General features: G+C 43.0%; 1 protein-coding gene and 1 pseudogene across 1 annotated transcript in view; one reads left to right on the top strand and one right to left on the bottom strand.

The window, feature by feature from the left end:
- The window catches only part of Nmt1 (N-myristoyltransferase 1), a 39,831-nt gene that overhangs the window by 19,882 nt on the left and 1,571 nt on the right, over positions 1-18,378 (bottom strand). The window contains exon 2 of the mRNA XM_070027897.1: positions 120-228. Coding sequence (XP_069883998.1) covers positions 120-228 — 109 coding nt within the window. The remainder of the gene's footprint in view (positions 1-119; positions 229-18,378) is intronic.
- Positions 4,393-9,452, top strand: LOC138830498 (large ribosomal subunit protein uL18-like; annotated as a pseudogene).

Genomic DNA, 18,378 nt, shown 5'->3' with positions numbered 1-18,378 from the left:
TCTCTTCCATTTTGAAGTAATATCAGCAGAGATCATTGATCTAAATTGTTCCTATACATTAACACATCAACCTTAAAATAATCTCAATCAGTCCCAAAAAAACAGACACTCCTTGTTACCTTCATAGGCGGATCCTGGGTTGAATCTGTCTCATTGCCTTTTTCTTTCTTCTTTTTCTGTTTCTTTTTCTTCTTTTTGGCTCCAGTGTCATTGGCTGGACTCAAACCTCTGTAAGACAAAGAAAACACTGATGATGCAAGCTTTTTTTTTTTTTTTTTTAATCATCTGTTTTGAGCTATCTTGACAATGGGCTTTCTGTGGAACAGACCTTCCTTAATCAAGCTTATTGGCTGCAGAAGCTGACGAGAATCCAGCTCCCAGAAGGGACATTTGAAGGACACCAGCAAGCGCAGTGTTTTCTCTACTCCCACCCCTCAGTCCTCAGAAGGGAGCCCTGTGCAAGACATGTCTTATTTGTCTCAAAGGGCCTTTTCTAGTCTTGCTTTTAGTTTATGCACTCATTTTCCTTAGATTGTCAGTCTGATGGCACCAAATGACAATTGTCAATTGGGCACTTGTACCACCAAAACTTCCTTAGGATCCTAAATTTAAAAAAAAAAAAAAAAAGCACAGGGGGGCTGAGAATGTGGCTTCTTAGTGTTAGAGTGCTTGCAGCATGTATGAAGCCCTGGGTTCAATTCCTCAGTACCATGTAAACAAAAAAAAAATGGCACTGTGGCTCAAGTGGTAGAGTGCTAACCCTGAGCAAAAGAAACTCAAGAGACAGTTCCCAGGCCTGGAGTTCAGTTCCCAGGACTGGCAAAAAAAAAAAAAAAAAAAAAGAAAAAAGAAAGAAAAAAGAAAAGAAAAAGGAAAGGAAAGGAAAGAAGACAGCAATAGTTTGTATTAGGCTTCTTGAGTTTCTCGTGCTTTAAAGCACAAGGCAATAGGGAAAGGAAGAAACGAATGAGGAAAAGAGGCAGTTTAACTGCTTCAATTGGTATCTAAAATAGTTTATCAGGAGAAAGGCCTACATAAGGCCTGCAGGATTCAGGACAATGTCAGTCAGCTGAGATTGAGAGATAATCACTAATGGCAACACTATTCTAGGCATTTTAAGAAAATTAAACCATAATAGCAATACCTAGCAATCCTGCATGGAGAGATTATATGAAATTTATGTGTATATATACATATATATACATATATACACACATATATATGTATACACAACGTATATATGTATGCATGTGGTAAAGAGGATTTCTTATGCTGCTTCAACATGATGCAGCCTAGTTTCCTAGATACATTAATAAAAACAAAATTTGCCAGGCACTGTTGGCTTACACCTGTAATCCCAGCTACTCAGGAGGTTGAGATGTTCAAAGCCAGCCCAGGCAGGAAAGTCTGTGAGACTCTTATCTCCAATTAACCACCAGAAAACCAGAAGTGGTGCTGTGGTTCGAGTGGTAGAGCTCTTGCCTTGAGCTGAAGAGCTCAACGACAGCATCCAGGCCCAGAGTTCAAGCCCCACAACTGACCAAAAAAAAAAAAAAAGAACCAAAACATTATAAAATATAGTTCCTGTAATGATGGTAATCATAACATAATCCCAGCACTGGTAAACTGAAGCTGGAGGATTTGCATGGGCAGCCTGGGCTACATAGCAAGACCTCTGTCAAAAAGCAAACATGCCACACTCCGCCAGGCAGCTCATGCCTCTAATCCTAGCTACTCAGGAGGTTGAGATCTGAGGACTGTGGTTTGAAGCCAGAAAAATATGACATCCCATTCCAATTAGCCATCAGAATTCTTAGCTGGAGGCCTGAGTAAAAAGATAAAGTGACAATTCTAAGTAAAAAAGCCAAGTACGAGTATGAGGTCCTAGCTAGGCGCTGGGGGCTCACGACTGTAATCCTAGCTACTCAGGAGGCTGAGATTAGAGGATCATGGTTCAAAGCCAGCCCTGGCAGGAAAGTCCCTGAGACTCATCTCCAAAAAACTACTCGAAAACCAGAAGTGGTGCTGTGGCTCAAGTGGTAGAGTGTTCACCTTGAGCTGAAGAGTGCAGGAACAGCACCCAAGCCCAGAGTTCAAGTCCCATGACCGAGAAAAAAAAAAAAAAAAAGACACTTCCAGGGCTGTGAAGGTGGCTCAGTGGTAGAGTGTTTGCCTTACATGCATGAGGCCCTGGGTTCAATTCCCCAGCACCACATAAGCAGAAAAAGCAGGAAGTGGTGCTATGGCTCAAGTGGCAGAGCACTAGCCTTGAGCTGAAGAGCTGAGGGACAGTACCCAGGCCCCAAGTTCAAGCCCCACCACAGACAAAAAAACAAACAAACAAACAACCTGTAACCCCTTTGTACAACACCTTTATAATAATAATAAAGTTAAAATTTTTAAAAGTGATTTCAGGACTGGGAAGGTGGCTCAGTGGTTGAGTGCTTGCTCCGCATGCATGAGGCCCTGGGTTCGATTCCTCAGTAACACATGAACAGAAAAAGCCAGAAGAGCTGTGGCTCCAAGTGGCAGAGTGCTAGCCTTGAGCAAAAGAAGCTCAGAGACAATGCCCAGGCCCTGAGTTCAGTCCCCAGGACTGGCAAAAAAAAAAGTGACTTCAGAGACTCAAAGTGCCTGAGACTATCTGAATATCAGTATCATCTGATAATAAGTGATAGTGCATATTTCATATATAGAAAGAAGGCAATCTGTAATGCAATGCCATTTCCTGTTGTAGAACTTTTAGAATTATCTCCTATTCCTGGTATGTGGGATTTAGGGTGATATAGGAAGACTGTGAAGTCACGAGGCACAGTAAAGACCGAGGTTACCTTAGTCTAAGTGTAAAGGTAATGATGTGTGGGCACAAATGTACTTGGTAAATACTCTTATTAATGAAACAGACATGTGTGGTGGTTCACATATGTAATCCCAACTACCAGTATGTATAGTAAGAATTGAAGTTATCTGAAAAGCAAACTAAAAGCATGGCTCAGCTCAAGTGGTAGAGAGCTTGCTTAAGAAATTTCAAAGCCGGGCGCTGGTGGCTCGTGCCTATAATCCTAGCTACCCAGGAGGCTGAGATCCGAGGATCATGGTTCAAAGCCAGCCCGGGCAGGAAACTCTGTGAAACTCTTATCTCCAATAAACCACCAGAAAACCGGAAGTGGCGCTGTGGCTCAAGTGGTAGAGTGCTCGCCTTGAGCTAAAGAGCGCAGGGACAGCACCCAAGCCAAGAGTTCAAGCACCACGACCGACCGAAAAAAAAAAAAAAAAAAAAAAGGAATTTCAAGGTCGAATGGTGCTGTGAGTCAAAGTGCTAGAGCACTATCCTTGAGCAAAAAAGCTCAGGGACAGCGCCAAGGCCCTGAGTTCAAGCCCCATTAGCAAGCCTTCCCCCCAAATTTTTTTTCAAGGCTGGCCTTGGCATGGGTGGTTCACACCTGTAATGCTAGCTACTCAGGAGGCTGAGATCTGAGGATCACGGTTCAAAGCCAGCCTGGGCAAAAGAAAGTCTCCATGAAGCTCTTATCTCTAATTAACCACTCAAAAACCAAAGTGGAGCTGTGGCTCATAGTGGTAGAGCACTAGCCTTGAGCAAAACAGCTCAGGGACAATAGCTAGGCCCTGAGTTCAAGCCCCACTGACTTGACTGACTGAATACATAAATAAACAAACAAATAAATAAGTGGACTTCTCTCATCTTTAAAAGTCTTTACAAGTGTGCAAAAACAACATTCTTTCCTTTGTTTCTGGTTATTCAGTGGAGATGCTCTGGCATTGTCAAGTCATGAATTTAACTTCTGTGGTGGGTGCATGGGCTGCTTACTTTCTTGTTCTTCTTATGCATTACCAGCGCAATTGTCTGGCAAACTCTAAAACCAATTAAAATCAGAGCTAATTCCATTTTCTATGCATTGGCTTGAAGGTGCATATGCTGCTACTGAGCAACCATACTGTTTCAATTTGTACATCAATCATATAGACAGCTGAAGAACATGGAAAGTTTGGGGTTTTTTAATGAGTCACTTTTGTTGAGTGATCAGTAAGTACTGAACCACACTGGGCTGGGAAGGTGGCTCAGTGGTAGAGCGCTTGCCTTGCATGCCTGAGGCCCTGGGTTCAATTCCTCAGCACCACATAAGCAAAAAGAAAAAAAAATACTATAGTACTGAACCACAACCATGACAACAGATTAAGAACTGACCATGATATTATAGTTAACATCCCCAAACAGGAAGATAACTGATTCAGGAAAGAGATTTTCAAGAGGCCATCAGGGTTGACTTTCAAGCTAATTATAAAAATTTTAATTATTCATAAGAAACCAAGGTCAGCTAGCACTGCTGAGCCTGTGTGTTGAGCTGTGGGCAAAAGTCTCTAATTTGTGGGATGAGGTTTGTTGAAGTTGTCAAGAACAAGTCTTACTTTAAGAAATACCAAGTGAGGGCTAGGAAGGTGTCTCAGTGGTAGAGCACTTGCCTTGCATGCCTGAGACCCTGGGTTCGATTCCTCAGCACCACATAAGCAAAAAAAGAAGAAAGCCAGAAGTGGCGCTGTGGCTCAAGTGGTAGAGCGCTAGCCTTGAGCATAAGAGCTGAGGGACAGCACCCAGGCCCAGAGTTCAGGCCCCACGATCGGACCCAAAAAAACAAACAAACAAAAAATGAAATACCAAGTGAACCGGGCTTCGGTGGCTCATGCCTGTAATCCTAGCTACTCAGGAGGCTAAGATCTGAGGATCACAGTTCAAAGCCAGCCTGGGCAGGAAAATCCATGAGACTCTTATCTCCAATAAACCAATAGAAAACTGGAAGTGGCACTGTGGTTCAAGTGGCAGAGCATTCGCCTTGAGCTGAAGAGTGCAGGGACAGCACCTAAGCCTAGAGTTCAAGCCCCACAACCGACACACACACACACTCAAAAAAAAAGAGATACCAAGTGAAATTTAGAAGACAATGCGAGGACAAGACTGACTACAATGCTAAGAAATGCTTGGTGAGGCTGGGAATGTGGCTTAGTGGTAGAGTGCTTACCTAACATGCATAAGTCCTGAGTTTGATTCCTCAATACCACATAAGCAGAAAACGCTGGAAGTGGTGCTGGAAGTGGTAGAGTGCTAGATTTCAGCAAAGAAGCTCAGAGACAGTATCCAAGCTCTGAGTTCAATCCCCAGGACTGGCTGGGGGTGGGGAGGATGTTTAGTGATCCAACAAGGGGATATGATAGTCTACCAGGCATATTATACACATGAACTATCCAAGTACAATATGACAGTTGGCTGCAGCCTATTGTATTGGCCTGACACTGGTCGGCAAGCTTCTCAATAAGTCTGGCATGGACAAGATCTATGAAGGCCCAGAGAAATGACCAAAGATGAATATAATGTGGAAAAGTAATGATGGTAAATGGGGTGCTCTCACCTGCTATTTAGAACTACAACTAGCAATGAAGTTTCTGCCATAAAGGGAACTGTGGATGGAGGCTTGGTTGGCTATCTCTCATGGCACAAAATGATTCCCTGATTGTGAGTATAAAAGCAAGGAGTTCATTTTAGAACTGTATCAGAAACCCATGATGAGTCTGAATATTATGGAATATCTGTGCTACCTAATGAGAAGATGAAGATTCATATAAGAAGCAGTTCTCTCAGTATGCAAAGAACAACATAACTCCAGATATGATGGAGAAAATTAACAAAAAAGCACATGCTGCTCTATGAGAGAATCCAGTCTATGAGAAGAAGCCCAAGAGAGAAGAACAAGAAGTGGGAGCCAGTGGTATGAGCCATCAACACCTGGGTTCTTTTCTTCTCTTTTTTAAAGGGACTTGAAGCTAGGCACAGAAGCTCATAACTGCAATCCTAGCTACTAAATAGGGAGAGATCAGGAGGAACAAGGCAGGGAGAGGGAGCTAACAAGGGAAACTTCATCTCAATCAATAAAAAGATGGCCATGACTGGGCACTGGTGGCTCAGACCTGTAATCCTAGCTACTCAGGGGGCTGAGATCTGAGGATCATGGTACAAAGCCAGCCTGGGCAGGAAAGTCCATGAGACTCCTATCTCTAATAAGTTACCAAAAAAGCTGGAGGTAGAGCTGTGGCTCAAAGTGGTAGAGTGCTAGCCTTGAGTGAAAAACCTCAGAGATAAAGTCCAGGCCCTGAGTTCAAGCCCCAAAATAACAACAACAACAAAAAGAAATGTAATCTTTACCCTGGCTACTCAGCTACTCTTTTTTTTTTTTTTTTTTTTGGGTCCGGTTGTGGGCCTGAACTCTGGGCCTAGGCGCTGTCCCTCGGCTCTTCAGCTCAACTCTAGCGCTCTACCACTTGAGCCACAATGCCACTTCCGGCTTTTTTTTCTGCTTATGTGGTACTGAGGAATCGAACCCAGGGCCTCATGCATGCAAGGCAAGAGCTCTACCACTGAGCCACCTTCCCAGCCCCTCTCAGCTACTCTTGAGGCTGAGGCAGAGGGATCTGAAGTTCAAGGCCAGCCTGGGCAACATAGTGAGACACTGTCTCAAAACAAAACAAAAACAATCAAGAAATGTCATCTTGTCCTTTTTTTTTTTGGTACTGGTACTAGAGCTTGAACTAAGGGCCTTGTACTTTGGCTGGGTTTTTTCTACTCACAGGTGGTACTCTACCACTTGGGTCACACCTCTAGTTCCAGAAATGTCATCTTTTAATGAAGGCCTGAAATTTTATGTCTGAATATATAAGAAATCCTGTGGATGCTTGTATATGAAATCAGGGCTGTAAGAGATGGAAAATGAGCTTCCATACTTACAGAAATAGAATGAAATGCCGGATGGGAGTGGGTGGGAGGAAGGGCAAGCTGACAGATGAGCAGGAGGAGCCCAGAGCTTCCAGGCAATACCAAAGGCTTCCTCTCAGTTTTAGAGGACAAAATCCACTCTCATGTGTGTGCCTCAGAACGCAAAGCTTCATCATGCGGGAGTGTGAAGTAAAAAGGCTTCAATGCTGGAAGGACATCAGAGCCATCTGGCTTCAATGGTACTTACAGATGAGTAAACCAAGGCAAGACAAATTGGTTAATGACCCAACCAGTAACCAGTACTATCAATCTCTAAAGGTTTGGAGCCTTTTCTGTCCAAATATTACAGACTCATACCTTGTAAGGATTTATCTGAGAAGCTTCTAAAGCCAAAAGAATACAAATTTTTACCACTAAGACAAAATTTTGGTGCTTAAGAGAAGCAGGTATTCAAGATAATGAGGAATTGGCCATGTTTTATGCAGAAAGTCACCTCTGACTCCTCCAACTCTCACTGACATCTGCTTTAAAACTATGATCTACTAGCCAGACACTGGTGACTAGCTTACTCAGGAGTCTGAGATCTGAGGATCACGGTTTGAAGCCAGTCCAGGCAGGAAAGTTCCTGAGACTCTTTTTTTTTTTTTTTTTTTTTTTTTGGGTCGGTCGTGGGGCTTGAACTCTGGGCCTGGGCGCTGTCCCTCAGCTCTTCAGCTCAAGGCGAGCGCTCTACCACTTGAGCTACAGCGCCACTTCCGGTTTTCTGGTGGTTTATTGGAGATAGGAGTCTCACGGTCTCTCCTGCCCGGGCTGGCTTTGAACCGCGATCCTCAGATCTCAGCCTCCTGAGTAGCTAGGATTACAGGCGTGAGCCACCAGCGCCCGGCTCCTGAGACTCTTATTTGCAATCAACCATAAGAAAACTCAAAGTGGTGCTGTGGCTCAAAGTGGTATGGCACTAGCCTTGAGCAAAAGAGCTCAGGGACAATGCCCAGGCCCTCAGTTCAAGCTCCACAACTAACAACAACAAAAACAAATTAGGATCTACTAATTTGGATCATGGTTCCAGGGCAGCTAGGACAGGAAAAGTACATGAGACTGTCATCTCCAATTAAGCATCAAAAAGCCAGAAACTGAGCTATGGCTCAAGTGGTAAAGCACTAGCTTTGAGATAAATAAATAAATGAATGAATGAATGAATGAATGAATAAATAAATAAATAAATAAATAAAAGCTCAGCCAGTAGTTGGTGGCTCACACCTGTAATCCTAGCTACTCAGGAGCCTGAGATCTGAGGATCACCATCCAAAACTAGCCCAGGTAGAAAAGTCCATGACACTCTGACCTCCAACAACCAGAAAACCACAAGTGGAGCTGTGGCTCAAAGTGGTAGTATGTTAGCCTTGAGCAAAAAGAGCTCAGGGACAACACCCAGGCCCTGAGTTTCAAACCCTATGACTGACTAAAAACAAAAAAAAAAAAACCTCAGGGAGAGTGCCAGGCCCTGAGTTTAAGCCCCAGGATGGCAATAAATAAATAAATAAATATCGACTAAACAACTCAATACTTTATATTATACATTATGTTATTATATAGTATATAATATATAACTACAAATTATGCATATATTTTATACACACACACACAGACACACACACACACAGACACACACACACACAGACACACACACACACAGACACACACAGACACACAGACACACACACACGCACACACGTACACACACACACAGAGTTGCTTTCTTGGCTTCCTAAAGATGAACACAGGAACCATGCCTTTCACAGCTGGCTCTCACAGCCCCTTGAGTTGTATTGAGCACACAGCTAAGGGTTCAATAATTACATGCCTGACAGATGCTTTCAAGGCATAATAGACTAAAATAAAATTCTGAAAAGCTGTATCCCAAAAGAGGTCAGAGAGAAACATCTTTAGTGCTGTTTCCACAGGACAGCTGTCTTAACATAAGAAAGCAGTGGAAATGCTGTGCTGTTAGCCCCTGTTTGGTTGAGGTTTTAAATTACCAACTTACTATCTTCCCTCTCCATAGAATCTGACCTATTCCTAGAAGAGTCCAAGAACAACAGCAAAAAGCTCTACTGTAACTCTTTTTTTTGTTGTTGTTGGTCATGGGGCCTGAACTCTGGGCCTGAGCGCTGTCCGTCAGCTCTTCAGCTCAAGGTTAGTGCTGTACCACTTGCACACAGTGCCACTTCCAACTTTTTTTTTCTGCTTATGTGGTGCTGAGGAATCAAACTCAGCGCCTCATGCATGCAAGGCAAGCACTCTACCACTGAGCCACCTTCCCAGCTCTGTAACTCTTTTAAATGGTTATCACTATGTTAAACACAGACCCTAGATTGATGAAATCAAAAGAAGAAAAATTCAAAAGCTAAAATTTACAATTTCAGTCACTTATTTTCTATCTTTAAAAACTAGAAGTTTGGAGCTGAAACTCAAAATTTCCAGAGAAATTTAAATGAACTCTAGAGAGGTGATACAATTCACCAGAACCCTCCCACCACTGAGAAAGCCCAGAGAGGGGCATGAAGGGCATTTACAAGAACATTTACAAGGACACATAGAAGGAAATCATGATGCATGAGTCAGAATCTACTGCCTGTTCTCCGCAGTGCTGTGGCAGCAGATCATTTGATCCAACACTCCAAACTCTGCATAATCCTACTAGTTATTTAGGAAAAAAGCTCTAAATGAAGGGGGAAAATAACAGTTAGTATTTAAGTGCCATGAGGGCACCTAAGCAGGCTTCTGGACAAGGATTACAAAACTCTTCCGGGGATTTTTGAGGCTAAACAAACCAATTCAGTCAGAGAAGACAGCTATTTTTGTCTGGTTTTTTTGTTTTTTGCTCTTTTGCTGTGCTCTTTTGATCCACAGCACCATTTCTGGTCTTCTGGTGGTTAATTGGAGATAAGAGATTCATGGACTTTGAACCAGGATCCTCAGTTCTTAGCCTCCAAAGTAGCTAGGATTGCAGGTGTGAGCCACACAAGACAGCTATTTTTTAAGAGATCACAAAGGCTTGAACACAAATGGATTAAAATGGGAATGAGATAAACATGGAAATTCCACATACTGATAATTCCAAGGTCAAACTAAATGCTGTTCAGAAACAATTATCTATAATTTTCTGAGCAATAGACTCAATCCTGGCAGCAATCCATACATTTGTGTGACCTCTGTTGAAGAAGACACTGGTCTGTCAAGGAGAATTTAAAGGGGCTAGCAAGTTCCCTAGCGTCTGGCACCACTGTTGGGAATGTACACAGACTGCTGAACATTCTGTATGCAGAAGACAACTTAGTAGGGCAAAGTAACTCAGCAAGTTCAAAATGGATCTTCTGAGGTGTCACAGAGAAAAGTAGAGAGGCAAATACCCAACCTCACACAAAGAAAAAACTACACCAGTTTCTGAAAGCAAAATCATGGATAAGTCACGTAAAAGGTGCAATGCCCAACACACAGTAATATGAATAAGTTACTGAACACACAATTATAGTAAAAAAATTTTTTTACAAGTACTGACCTTGACAAAGGATTTTATCAAGCTGTTTTAACTCTAAAATTGTAATTTCCAGATTTTTTGTGCCTTAATGGACACAATCATAAGGACATCTTTGAGGAATTTTTAAAAAATGGCCAAAGAATAGCAATTTCAGGTAAACAGTAAAAAGAGTTAAGACACATTTTCTTAGAGCCAGCGGCTCATGCCTGTAATTCTAGCTGCTCAAAAGGCTGAGATCAAGGTTTGAAGCCACAAATTGGAGAGACTCTTATCTCCAATTAAAACAGACAGAGATAGAGATGGGCTCAAGTGGTAGAGCACCAGCCTTAAACAGAAAAGCTAAGTAAGAGTGTCCTGGATGAGAGTTCAAGCCACACTACTGGCAAACATGGAGCACATACACATACATACACACACACACACAGAAACATCCTCCTACAATTTTTAAATATATGGGCACCATTGGAAAAGAGTTAACTGCAGACTTGGTAAAGCTGGGGCGTTTTGGAGTGAGCACTTTACACAATGTGAAAAATCAGCAGAACTGGTTTGCCATGAGCAGCAATCTCCCTGAAATAGGCTCTCATTTACTTTGCATTTCTCCTGCTTTCCAGTCTCTTCTCTTTGAAGCAGCTCTTGATTAGTTTCTTTTTTAATTGCCACTTAATTGGGAAACAAAATTAGAATACTTATTTGATATCAGTGATGAGTTTTCTTTTCATTTCTGCTTTGATCTAGTTTTAAAAAATCAAAAGCTGAAGGAAAACATGAAGGAATCAAGACTGAAAAGATTTCTTTCTTCCCAAGAGCTAAATGGAATTACAAGCCAAAAAAATAAACACGAAGAAAACTCCTCTTAGGGATTCTGAAGAAAGTAAAAGCAAAGAAGGGTAGCTTTATAAAATTTACTTGCTAAAAGTAAATAGCTCCTTTTTTTTCTTAAATTTCTTCGTGTGTAAAATATCTCATCCATGTTAAAACCAGGCATGGTGTAGGGTGCAGGCGGCTCACGCCTGTAATCCTAGCTACTCAGGAGGCTGAGATCTGAGGATTGAGGTTCAAAGCCAGCCAGGGCAGGAAAGTCCATGAGACTCTTATCTCCAATAAACTACCAGAAAACGGGAACTGGTGCTGTGGCTTAAGAGGCAGAGCACTAGCCTTGAGCTGAGGGGCAGTGCTCAGGCCCAGAGTTCAAGCCCCAAGACCCACAAAAAAAAAAAAAAAAAAAAAAAAAAACAAAAAAAAAACAGGCAGGGTGATATATTCCTATAACTGTAACTACTTAGAAGGTGAAAACAGAAGGGTCTTAAATTTGAGCACAGGCAAAGTTAGACAGACCCAGTCTCAAAAAAAAAAAAAAAATTAACTGGGGATGAGAGTGTAGGATGGAGAATCTGTGTTAACCTGTTTTAAAGAGTTAGATCAGGATGGAGATATCCCTTATCAAAGGGTTCTTGACCATGGCTTAGCAGCATTTCAGTGCTGCCTGATGATATTGCAGATCTTTGTAAACCTTGATGATACTATAAAATTCCAAAGGGTGTTAAGAACATAAGTTTGCCTCCTTGTTCTAAAACATCCAAACTTTTTACTTGTTATTCCCAAATTAAAAGGTATTGCCAGCCAGGTGCTGGTGGCTCACACCTGTAATCCTCGCTACTCAGAAGTCTGAGATCTGATGATGATGGTTCAAAGCCAGCCCGGGCAGGAAAGTCTGAGACTCCTATCTCCAATAAACCACTCAGAAAACTGGAAGTGGCGCTGTGGCTGAAGTGGTAGAGTGCTAGCCTTGAGCTGAAGAGCTCAGAGACAGTGCCTAGGCCCAGAGTTCAAGCCCTGTGATCGACAGAAAAAAAAAAAAAAGGTATTGCCAAGATGGTGGCTCACATCTGTAATCCTAGCTAGTCAAGTGGCTAAGATCTAAGGATTTTAGTTAAGCCAGCCCTGGCAGCAAAGTCCTTGAGATTCCAATTAACATGCAAAAAGCCAGAGGTGGAGCTGTGGCTCAAGTAGTGGAGTACTGGCCTTGAATGAAAAAACTAAGCACCCAGGTTCTGAGTTCAAGCACCAAAAATAAATAACATAAAAGTACTACCAGGGGGGTGGGAGTATTGGGTGGGGGAGATGGGAAGGGATGGGAAGGAGAAACAAAGGAGGCAACAATGCTTGATAAGAAATGTGCTCATTATCTTACTCATTGTAACCCCTCTATATGATATTTTCACAATTAAAAAAAAAGTACTACCAGTTGATAAGGTTAACACTTTAACAATACTTCATGGAAGGCTTTTCATTAATAAAAAGGAGAAAAGGAGAACTAGGGACACAGCTTAAATCTTGCCTAGACTGCACAAGGCTATAGGTTCAACCCCCAGCACAGCAAAAATAAAAATAAAACAACAAGCCTGGTGCCGATGGCTCACATCTGTAATCCTAGCTACTCAGGAGGCTGAAATCTAAGGATCACAGTTCAAAGCCAGCCTAGGCAGGAAAGTCCGTGACTCTTATCTCCAATTAACCACCCAGAAAACTGGAAGTGACCCTGTGGCTCAAGTGGTAGAGCCCTGGCCTTGATCTGAAGAGCTGAGGGACAGTGCCTAGTCCCAGAGTTCAAGCTCTGTGACCAACCAAAAAAAAAAAAAATGCTGGAAGTGGAGCTGTGGCTCAAGTAATAGAGTACTAGCCTTGAGCAAAAAAGCCCAGGGACAGCACACCAGGCCCTGAGTTCAAGTCCCAGGACTAGCAAAAAAAAAAATCTTATGCCAAGTGTCAGTGGCTCATGAATGTAATCCTAGCTACTCAGGAGGCCAAGATTGGAGGATCATGATTCAAAGCCAGTCCAATAGTTAAGTTAGTGAAACTCTTATTTCCAATAATCACCAAACAGTCAAGATAAAATTGGAGCAGTGGCTTAAGTGGTAGAGCCTTAGCTTTGAGCATAAAAGCTTAATTCAAGTCCTAGGACAAGCACAAAAATAAACTATGATTCTCCTCTCAATTGCTCATGGGTGAAAGGGATGACACTAATTTCCTTTCCTCTGTTGAGTGTGTGTGTATTGTTGTTGTTGTTAACAGTTATGTAGAACCCATAATGAAAAGAAGCCTACAAGTAAGGGTTAGCGTGAGAGAAAGCGTTCATGTATGTGTGTGTGTGTGTGTGTGTGTGCGCGAGCGCGTGCATTTGTGTGTATGCACACACACATGTGTATGATTAACTGGAGATAAGAGTTTCAAGGGACTTTCCTGCCCTGGCTGACTTTCAACTGCAATCCTCAGATGTTAGCCTCCTGAGTAGCTAAGATTATAGACATGAGCCACTGGTATACAGCCAGTAAGGATTAGCTTTAACTATCATTTACTCTCACTACATATTATACATCAAAAGGAGAAATTTCCTTTTAATTCTTATGACTTTTTTTTTTGTGGCAATTCTAGGGATTGAATTGAGGGCTCCACACTTGGTAGGCAGGCGCTCTACCATGTGAGCCATACCTCCAGCCTCTTTTTGCATTGGCAGGGTCTCCTGTTAAGCCTGGGCTGTGATTCTATTTGTGCTGCCCAGTGTTGCTGAGTATGACAGTCTTGCACCCAGCCCTTTTGTAGCTAAAACAAGTATGAGCCACTGTGCTCAGCAATTGATTGAGATGGCATCTGCAAATGCCTTTCTGACTGGGCTAGCATGCCCAATTTCCACTTCCTAAAGAGCTAGGTTGAAGGGCTTGAGCTACCATACCTTAATTTGGACATTGACTTTTAGTTTCTTTCGTGTCTGAGGAGGTAGGGGGTAAACTCAGGACCTGGGTGCTGTCCCTGAGCTCTTCTGCTCTACCACTTCCCATTTTCTGATGGTTAACTGGATATGTGTCTCTCAGATCTCAGCCTCCTGAGTAGCTAGAATTACAGACGTGAGCCTCAGGCATTTGGCTGGACTTTGACTTTTCATTTCCCCTTCCTCTGTGTATTTGTGCTTGCTTCCCCATATGCATACTGGTCCTAGAGCTTGAACTCAGGGACTGAATGCACTGTCCCTGAGCTTCCCCCCCACACCACCCCCGCTTTGGTCAAGACTAGGGCTCTACCCTTTGAGTCACAGCTCCACTTCCAGCTTTTTGGTGGTTAATTCAAGGTAAGAGCATCATGGACTCTACTGCATTGGTGGCTTTGAGCAATGATCCTCAAATCTCAGCCTCCTGATTAGCTAGGATTAATTAAAGGCATGAGCCATACACAGTACCTGGCTTTCCCTTTCCATTCCCAACTTGCCCCTCCTACCCCCCCTCCCCAGCCTGTCCCCCTAGACGGATGTATCCTAAGCATGTGTCACTACATTCAGCTCCAACATGACTTTTGAAAAAACTGTAAGTATTTAAAAGAAGAAACATTTCAAGGAACTAGAGATGTGAATCAAGTCGTAGAGTGTCAGCCTTCAGTGAAAAAGCCAAACAGGTCCTGGGTTCAAGAGAGAGCCAGCCAGGCGCCGGTGGCTCATGCTTGTAATCCTAGCTACTCAAGAGGCTGAGATCTGAGGCTCACGGTTCAAAGCCAGCCAGGGTAGGAAAGTCCATGAGACTCTTATCTCCAATAAACCACTAGAAAACGGAAAGTGGCACTGTATCAAGAGGTAGAGCGCTCGCCTTGAGCTAAAGAGTTAAGGGACAGCACCCAAGCCCAGAGTTCAAGCCCTATGACTGACAAAAAACAAGGAAAGAGAGAGTCAGATGGAGACGGAGATGGAGACAGATGGAAGGAAGGATTTTAAGAAGTGAAAAACTTCCACAACAAACTGAAGATTGCCTGATTTCTATGTGCAATTCACAAAATGGTAGCAAAACTTAGAATACTGTAAAAAATATCTATATAAGAAAAATCTAAAGCTAAGCACAAGTGGCTCACATCTGTAATCCTAGCTACTCAGGTGGCTGAAATCTGAGGATCGCAGTTCAAAGCCAACCTGGGCAGGAAAGTCCATGAGACTCTTATCTCCAATAAACTACTCAGAAAAAGCTGGAAGTGGTGCTGTGGCTCAAGTGGTAGAGTGTTAGCTAGCCTTGAGCACAAAGGAGTTCAGTGATAGTGCCCAGGCTCTGAGTTCAAGCCCCTGGACTGGCAAAAAAAGGAAGAAAAAAAAATCTAAAGCTGAATGCTAGTGGCTACTGCCTGTAATCCTAGCCACTCAAGAGGCTGAGATCTGGGCTGGGAAGGTGGCTCAGTGGTGGAGTGTTTGCCTTGCATACATAAGGCCCTTGGTTTGATTCCTCGGGACCACATAAGCAGAAAAAGCCGGAAATGGTGCTGTGGCTCAAGTGGTAGAGTGCTAGCCTTGAGCTGAAGAGCTAAGGATCAGTGCCCAGGCTCAGAGTTCAGGCCCCACTACCGACCAAAAAAAAAAGAGGCTGAGATCTGAGGATTGAGGTTCAAAGCCAGCCCAGGCAGGAAAGTCCACGAGACTTTTTTTTCTGTCGGTTGTGGGACTTGAACTCTAGGCCTGGGTGCTGTCCCTGAACTCTTCAGCTCAAGAAGAGCACTCTACCAGTTGAGCCACAGCACCATTTCCAGTTTTCTGGTGGTTAATTGGAGATAAGAGTCTAACAGACTTGGGCTGGGAAGTTGGCTCAGTGGTAGAGCGCTTGCCTTGAATGCCTGAGGCCCTGGGTTTGATTTCTCAGCACCACATAAACAAAAAGAAAAAAGCCAGAAGTGGCACTGTGGCTCAAGTGGTAGAGTGCTAGCCTTGAGCTGAAGAGCTGAGGGACAGCGCCCAGGCCCAGAGTTCAGGCCCCACGACCCGACCCAAAAAAAAAAAGAGTCTAACAGACTTTCCTTGCCAAGGCTGGCTTGGAACCGTGATTCTGAGATCTCAGCCTCCTGAGTAGCTAGGATTACAGGCATTAGCCACCGGTGCCTGGCTACATGAGACTTTTATCCAATTAACCATCAGAAAACCAAAAGTGGTGGTGTGGCTCGAAGTGGTAGAGCACCAGCCTTGAGCAAAAGAACTCAGGGACAATGCCCAGGCCTGAGTTCAAGTCTTAAGACAGACAATTAAAAAAAAACAACTAAGAAGAAATGAAACTTTGCTAACATAAAGCAAAGCACTTTAACAGTTACCATTCCTTTGTCCCACAAATGTTGGTTAATTCCCACTAAACTCCAAGCATCTCAGGGGCACAGTCTCTGTTCTCATGTACCTTCTAGTCAGGGCAGCAGGGATTGAATATATTAAACAAAATCAACATGTTATTTAAATATTATTACAACAAAAGCTACTAGGAATACAGTATGTGATAAGAGTAGAGGGCAAATTGGGGACGTCAGGAAGGATTTGAAGAAAGAACAGGAGAAGGGAAGGCTGTATTTCAGATGTTTCTCATTCCATGTCACAACTCTAGCCTGAGTAACTTGCCTAAGAACCAGGCTAGGAAACCAGGTCTGAATGACTCCAAAGTCCATACTTTCCCACTGTCCATGCTGCCTTTTCCCAAAACACTTGCCCCTGAAAGTTAATAGAAAAAGCTTTACCCTAAATCCTAAGTGCCAGAAATAGACTCCCTCCCTTTGACTGAGCTCTCTTTCATTTGTCACTTCTAAATTTATTTTTCACAGATGTCTAGATTTGGGATACTAATAAAAGTAATTTGGAGCCAGGAGCTGGTAGTAAGGATTATGGTTGGAAGCCAACCTGGGCAGGAAAGGCCATGAGACTCTTATTTCCAATTAAAAACCTAAAAAAATGGAAGTGAAGCTGTGGCTCAAAGTGGTAGGGCACTAGCCTTGAGCAAAAGAATTCAGAGACAGTGGCAAGGCCCTGAGTTCAACAACCAAAAAAAAGAAAGTAATCTATTTCACCATAACTATGAGTAACAATTTCCTGCCCTAAAAAAAAAATTCCCATGGGCTGGGAAGGCGGCTCAGTGGTAGACTGCTTGCCTTGCATGCATGAGGCCCTGGGTTCAATTCCTTAGCACCACATAAGCAGAAAGAAAAAAGCCGGAAGTGGTGCTGTGGCTCAAGTGGTAGAGCGCTAGCCTTGAGCTGAAGAGCTGAGGGACAGCGCCCAGGCCCAGAGTTCAGGCCCCCCCCAAAAAAAATTCCCAAAGGTTTTTTTTGGGGGTGGGGGGGATCACTTTGTTGTACTACAAACAAAGAATTTTCTGGCAAACAGGTTTTTCTGTTTGCTTTCATGCTGGTGTCTGAATTCAGTACACTGAGCACGTGCTGTACCACTGGGTTGTTCCCCAGGTCACAGCAAACAGATCTACAAAGTGATTCACAGTTTATATACAACAAAACCTATTAAAGGATGATACACACTGATGAGACCAACATTTTAATAAAGAAAAATAAAAAGAATTCCATAAAGAGCAAAGAAAAAATCATACTTTCACTTCTGAAATGTGACTTTCACATTTAACAGCTCTTATCTATAATTCAATCTTTACTCAAGAGGGCTGCCCTTTCCCTTCTTCCGGTTTCTACTTCCTCTTTCTCAGAACTTCCATTTTTAGGAATATCTAAAGTCAAAACAGGCTTTTGTTACATTAGACCTTCTTTTTATTTATTTATTTTTTGGTCGGACCTGGCCTTGAACTCTGGGCCTGAGCGCTGTCCCTCAGCTATTCAGCTCAAGGCTAGCGCTCTGCCACTTGAGCCACAGTGCCACTTCCGGCTTTTTCTGCTTATGTGGTGCTGAGGAATTGAACCCAGGGCCTCATGCATGCAAGGCAAGTGCTCTACCACTGAGCCACCTTCCCAGCCCCACATTTGACAAACTTTCTTTTCTTCCACATTCTCTGGCTGAAGAACAAGAAAGCTGGATCTTTTTTTTTTTGCTTTTTTTGCTGTATTGGTGATAGAACCCAGGCTTTTGGACGTGGTAGGCAATCACTCTACTATTGATTGAACCCCATTCCCAATTCAATCTCGATCTTTTAACCTAAGATTCCCTATTTACCATTTAAAATAATCCTTTGCTCTCCATCTCTGTAACAGTCGAATGAAAAAGAAAAGAGGGACTGGGGACTGGGAAGGTGGCTCAGTGGTAGAGTGCTTGTTTTGC

This window comes from Dipodomys merriami, unplaced genomic scaffold (assembly GCF_024711535.1).
Source record: "Dipodomys merriami isolate MVZ:Mamm:240054 unplaced genomic scaffold, mDipMer1.0.p SCAF_19, whole genome shotgun sequence".
Lineage (NCBI taxonomy): Eukaryota > Metazoa > Chordata > Mammalia > Rodentia > Heteromyidae > Dipodomys > Dipodomys merriami.
Note: the sequence above shows the minus strand (reverse complement) of the source record. Positions and strands in the feature narration are given on the sequence as shown.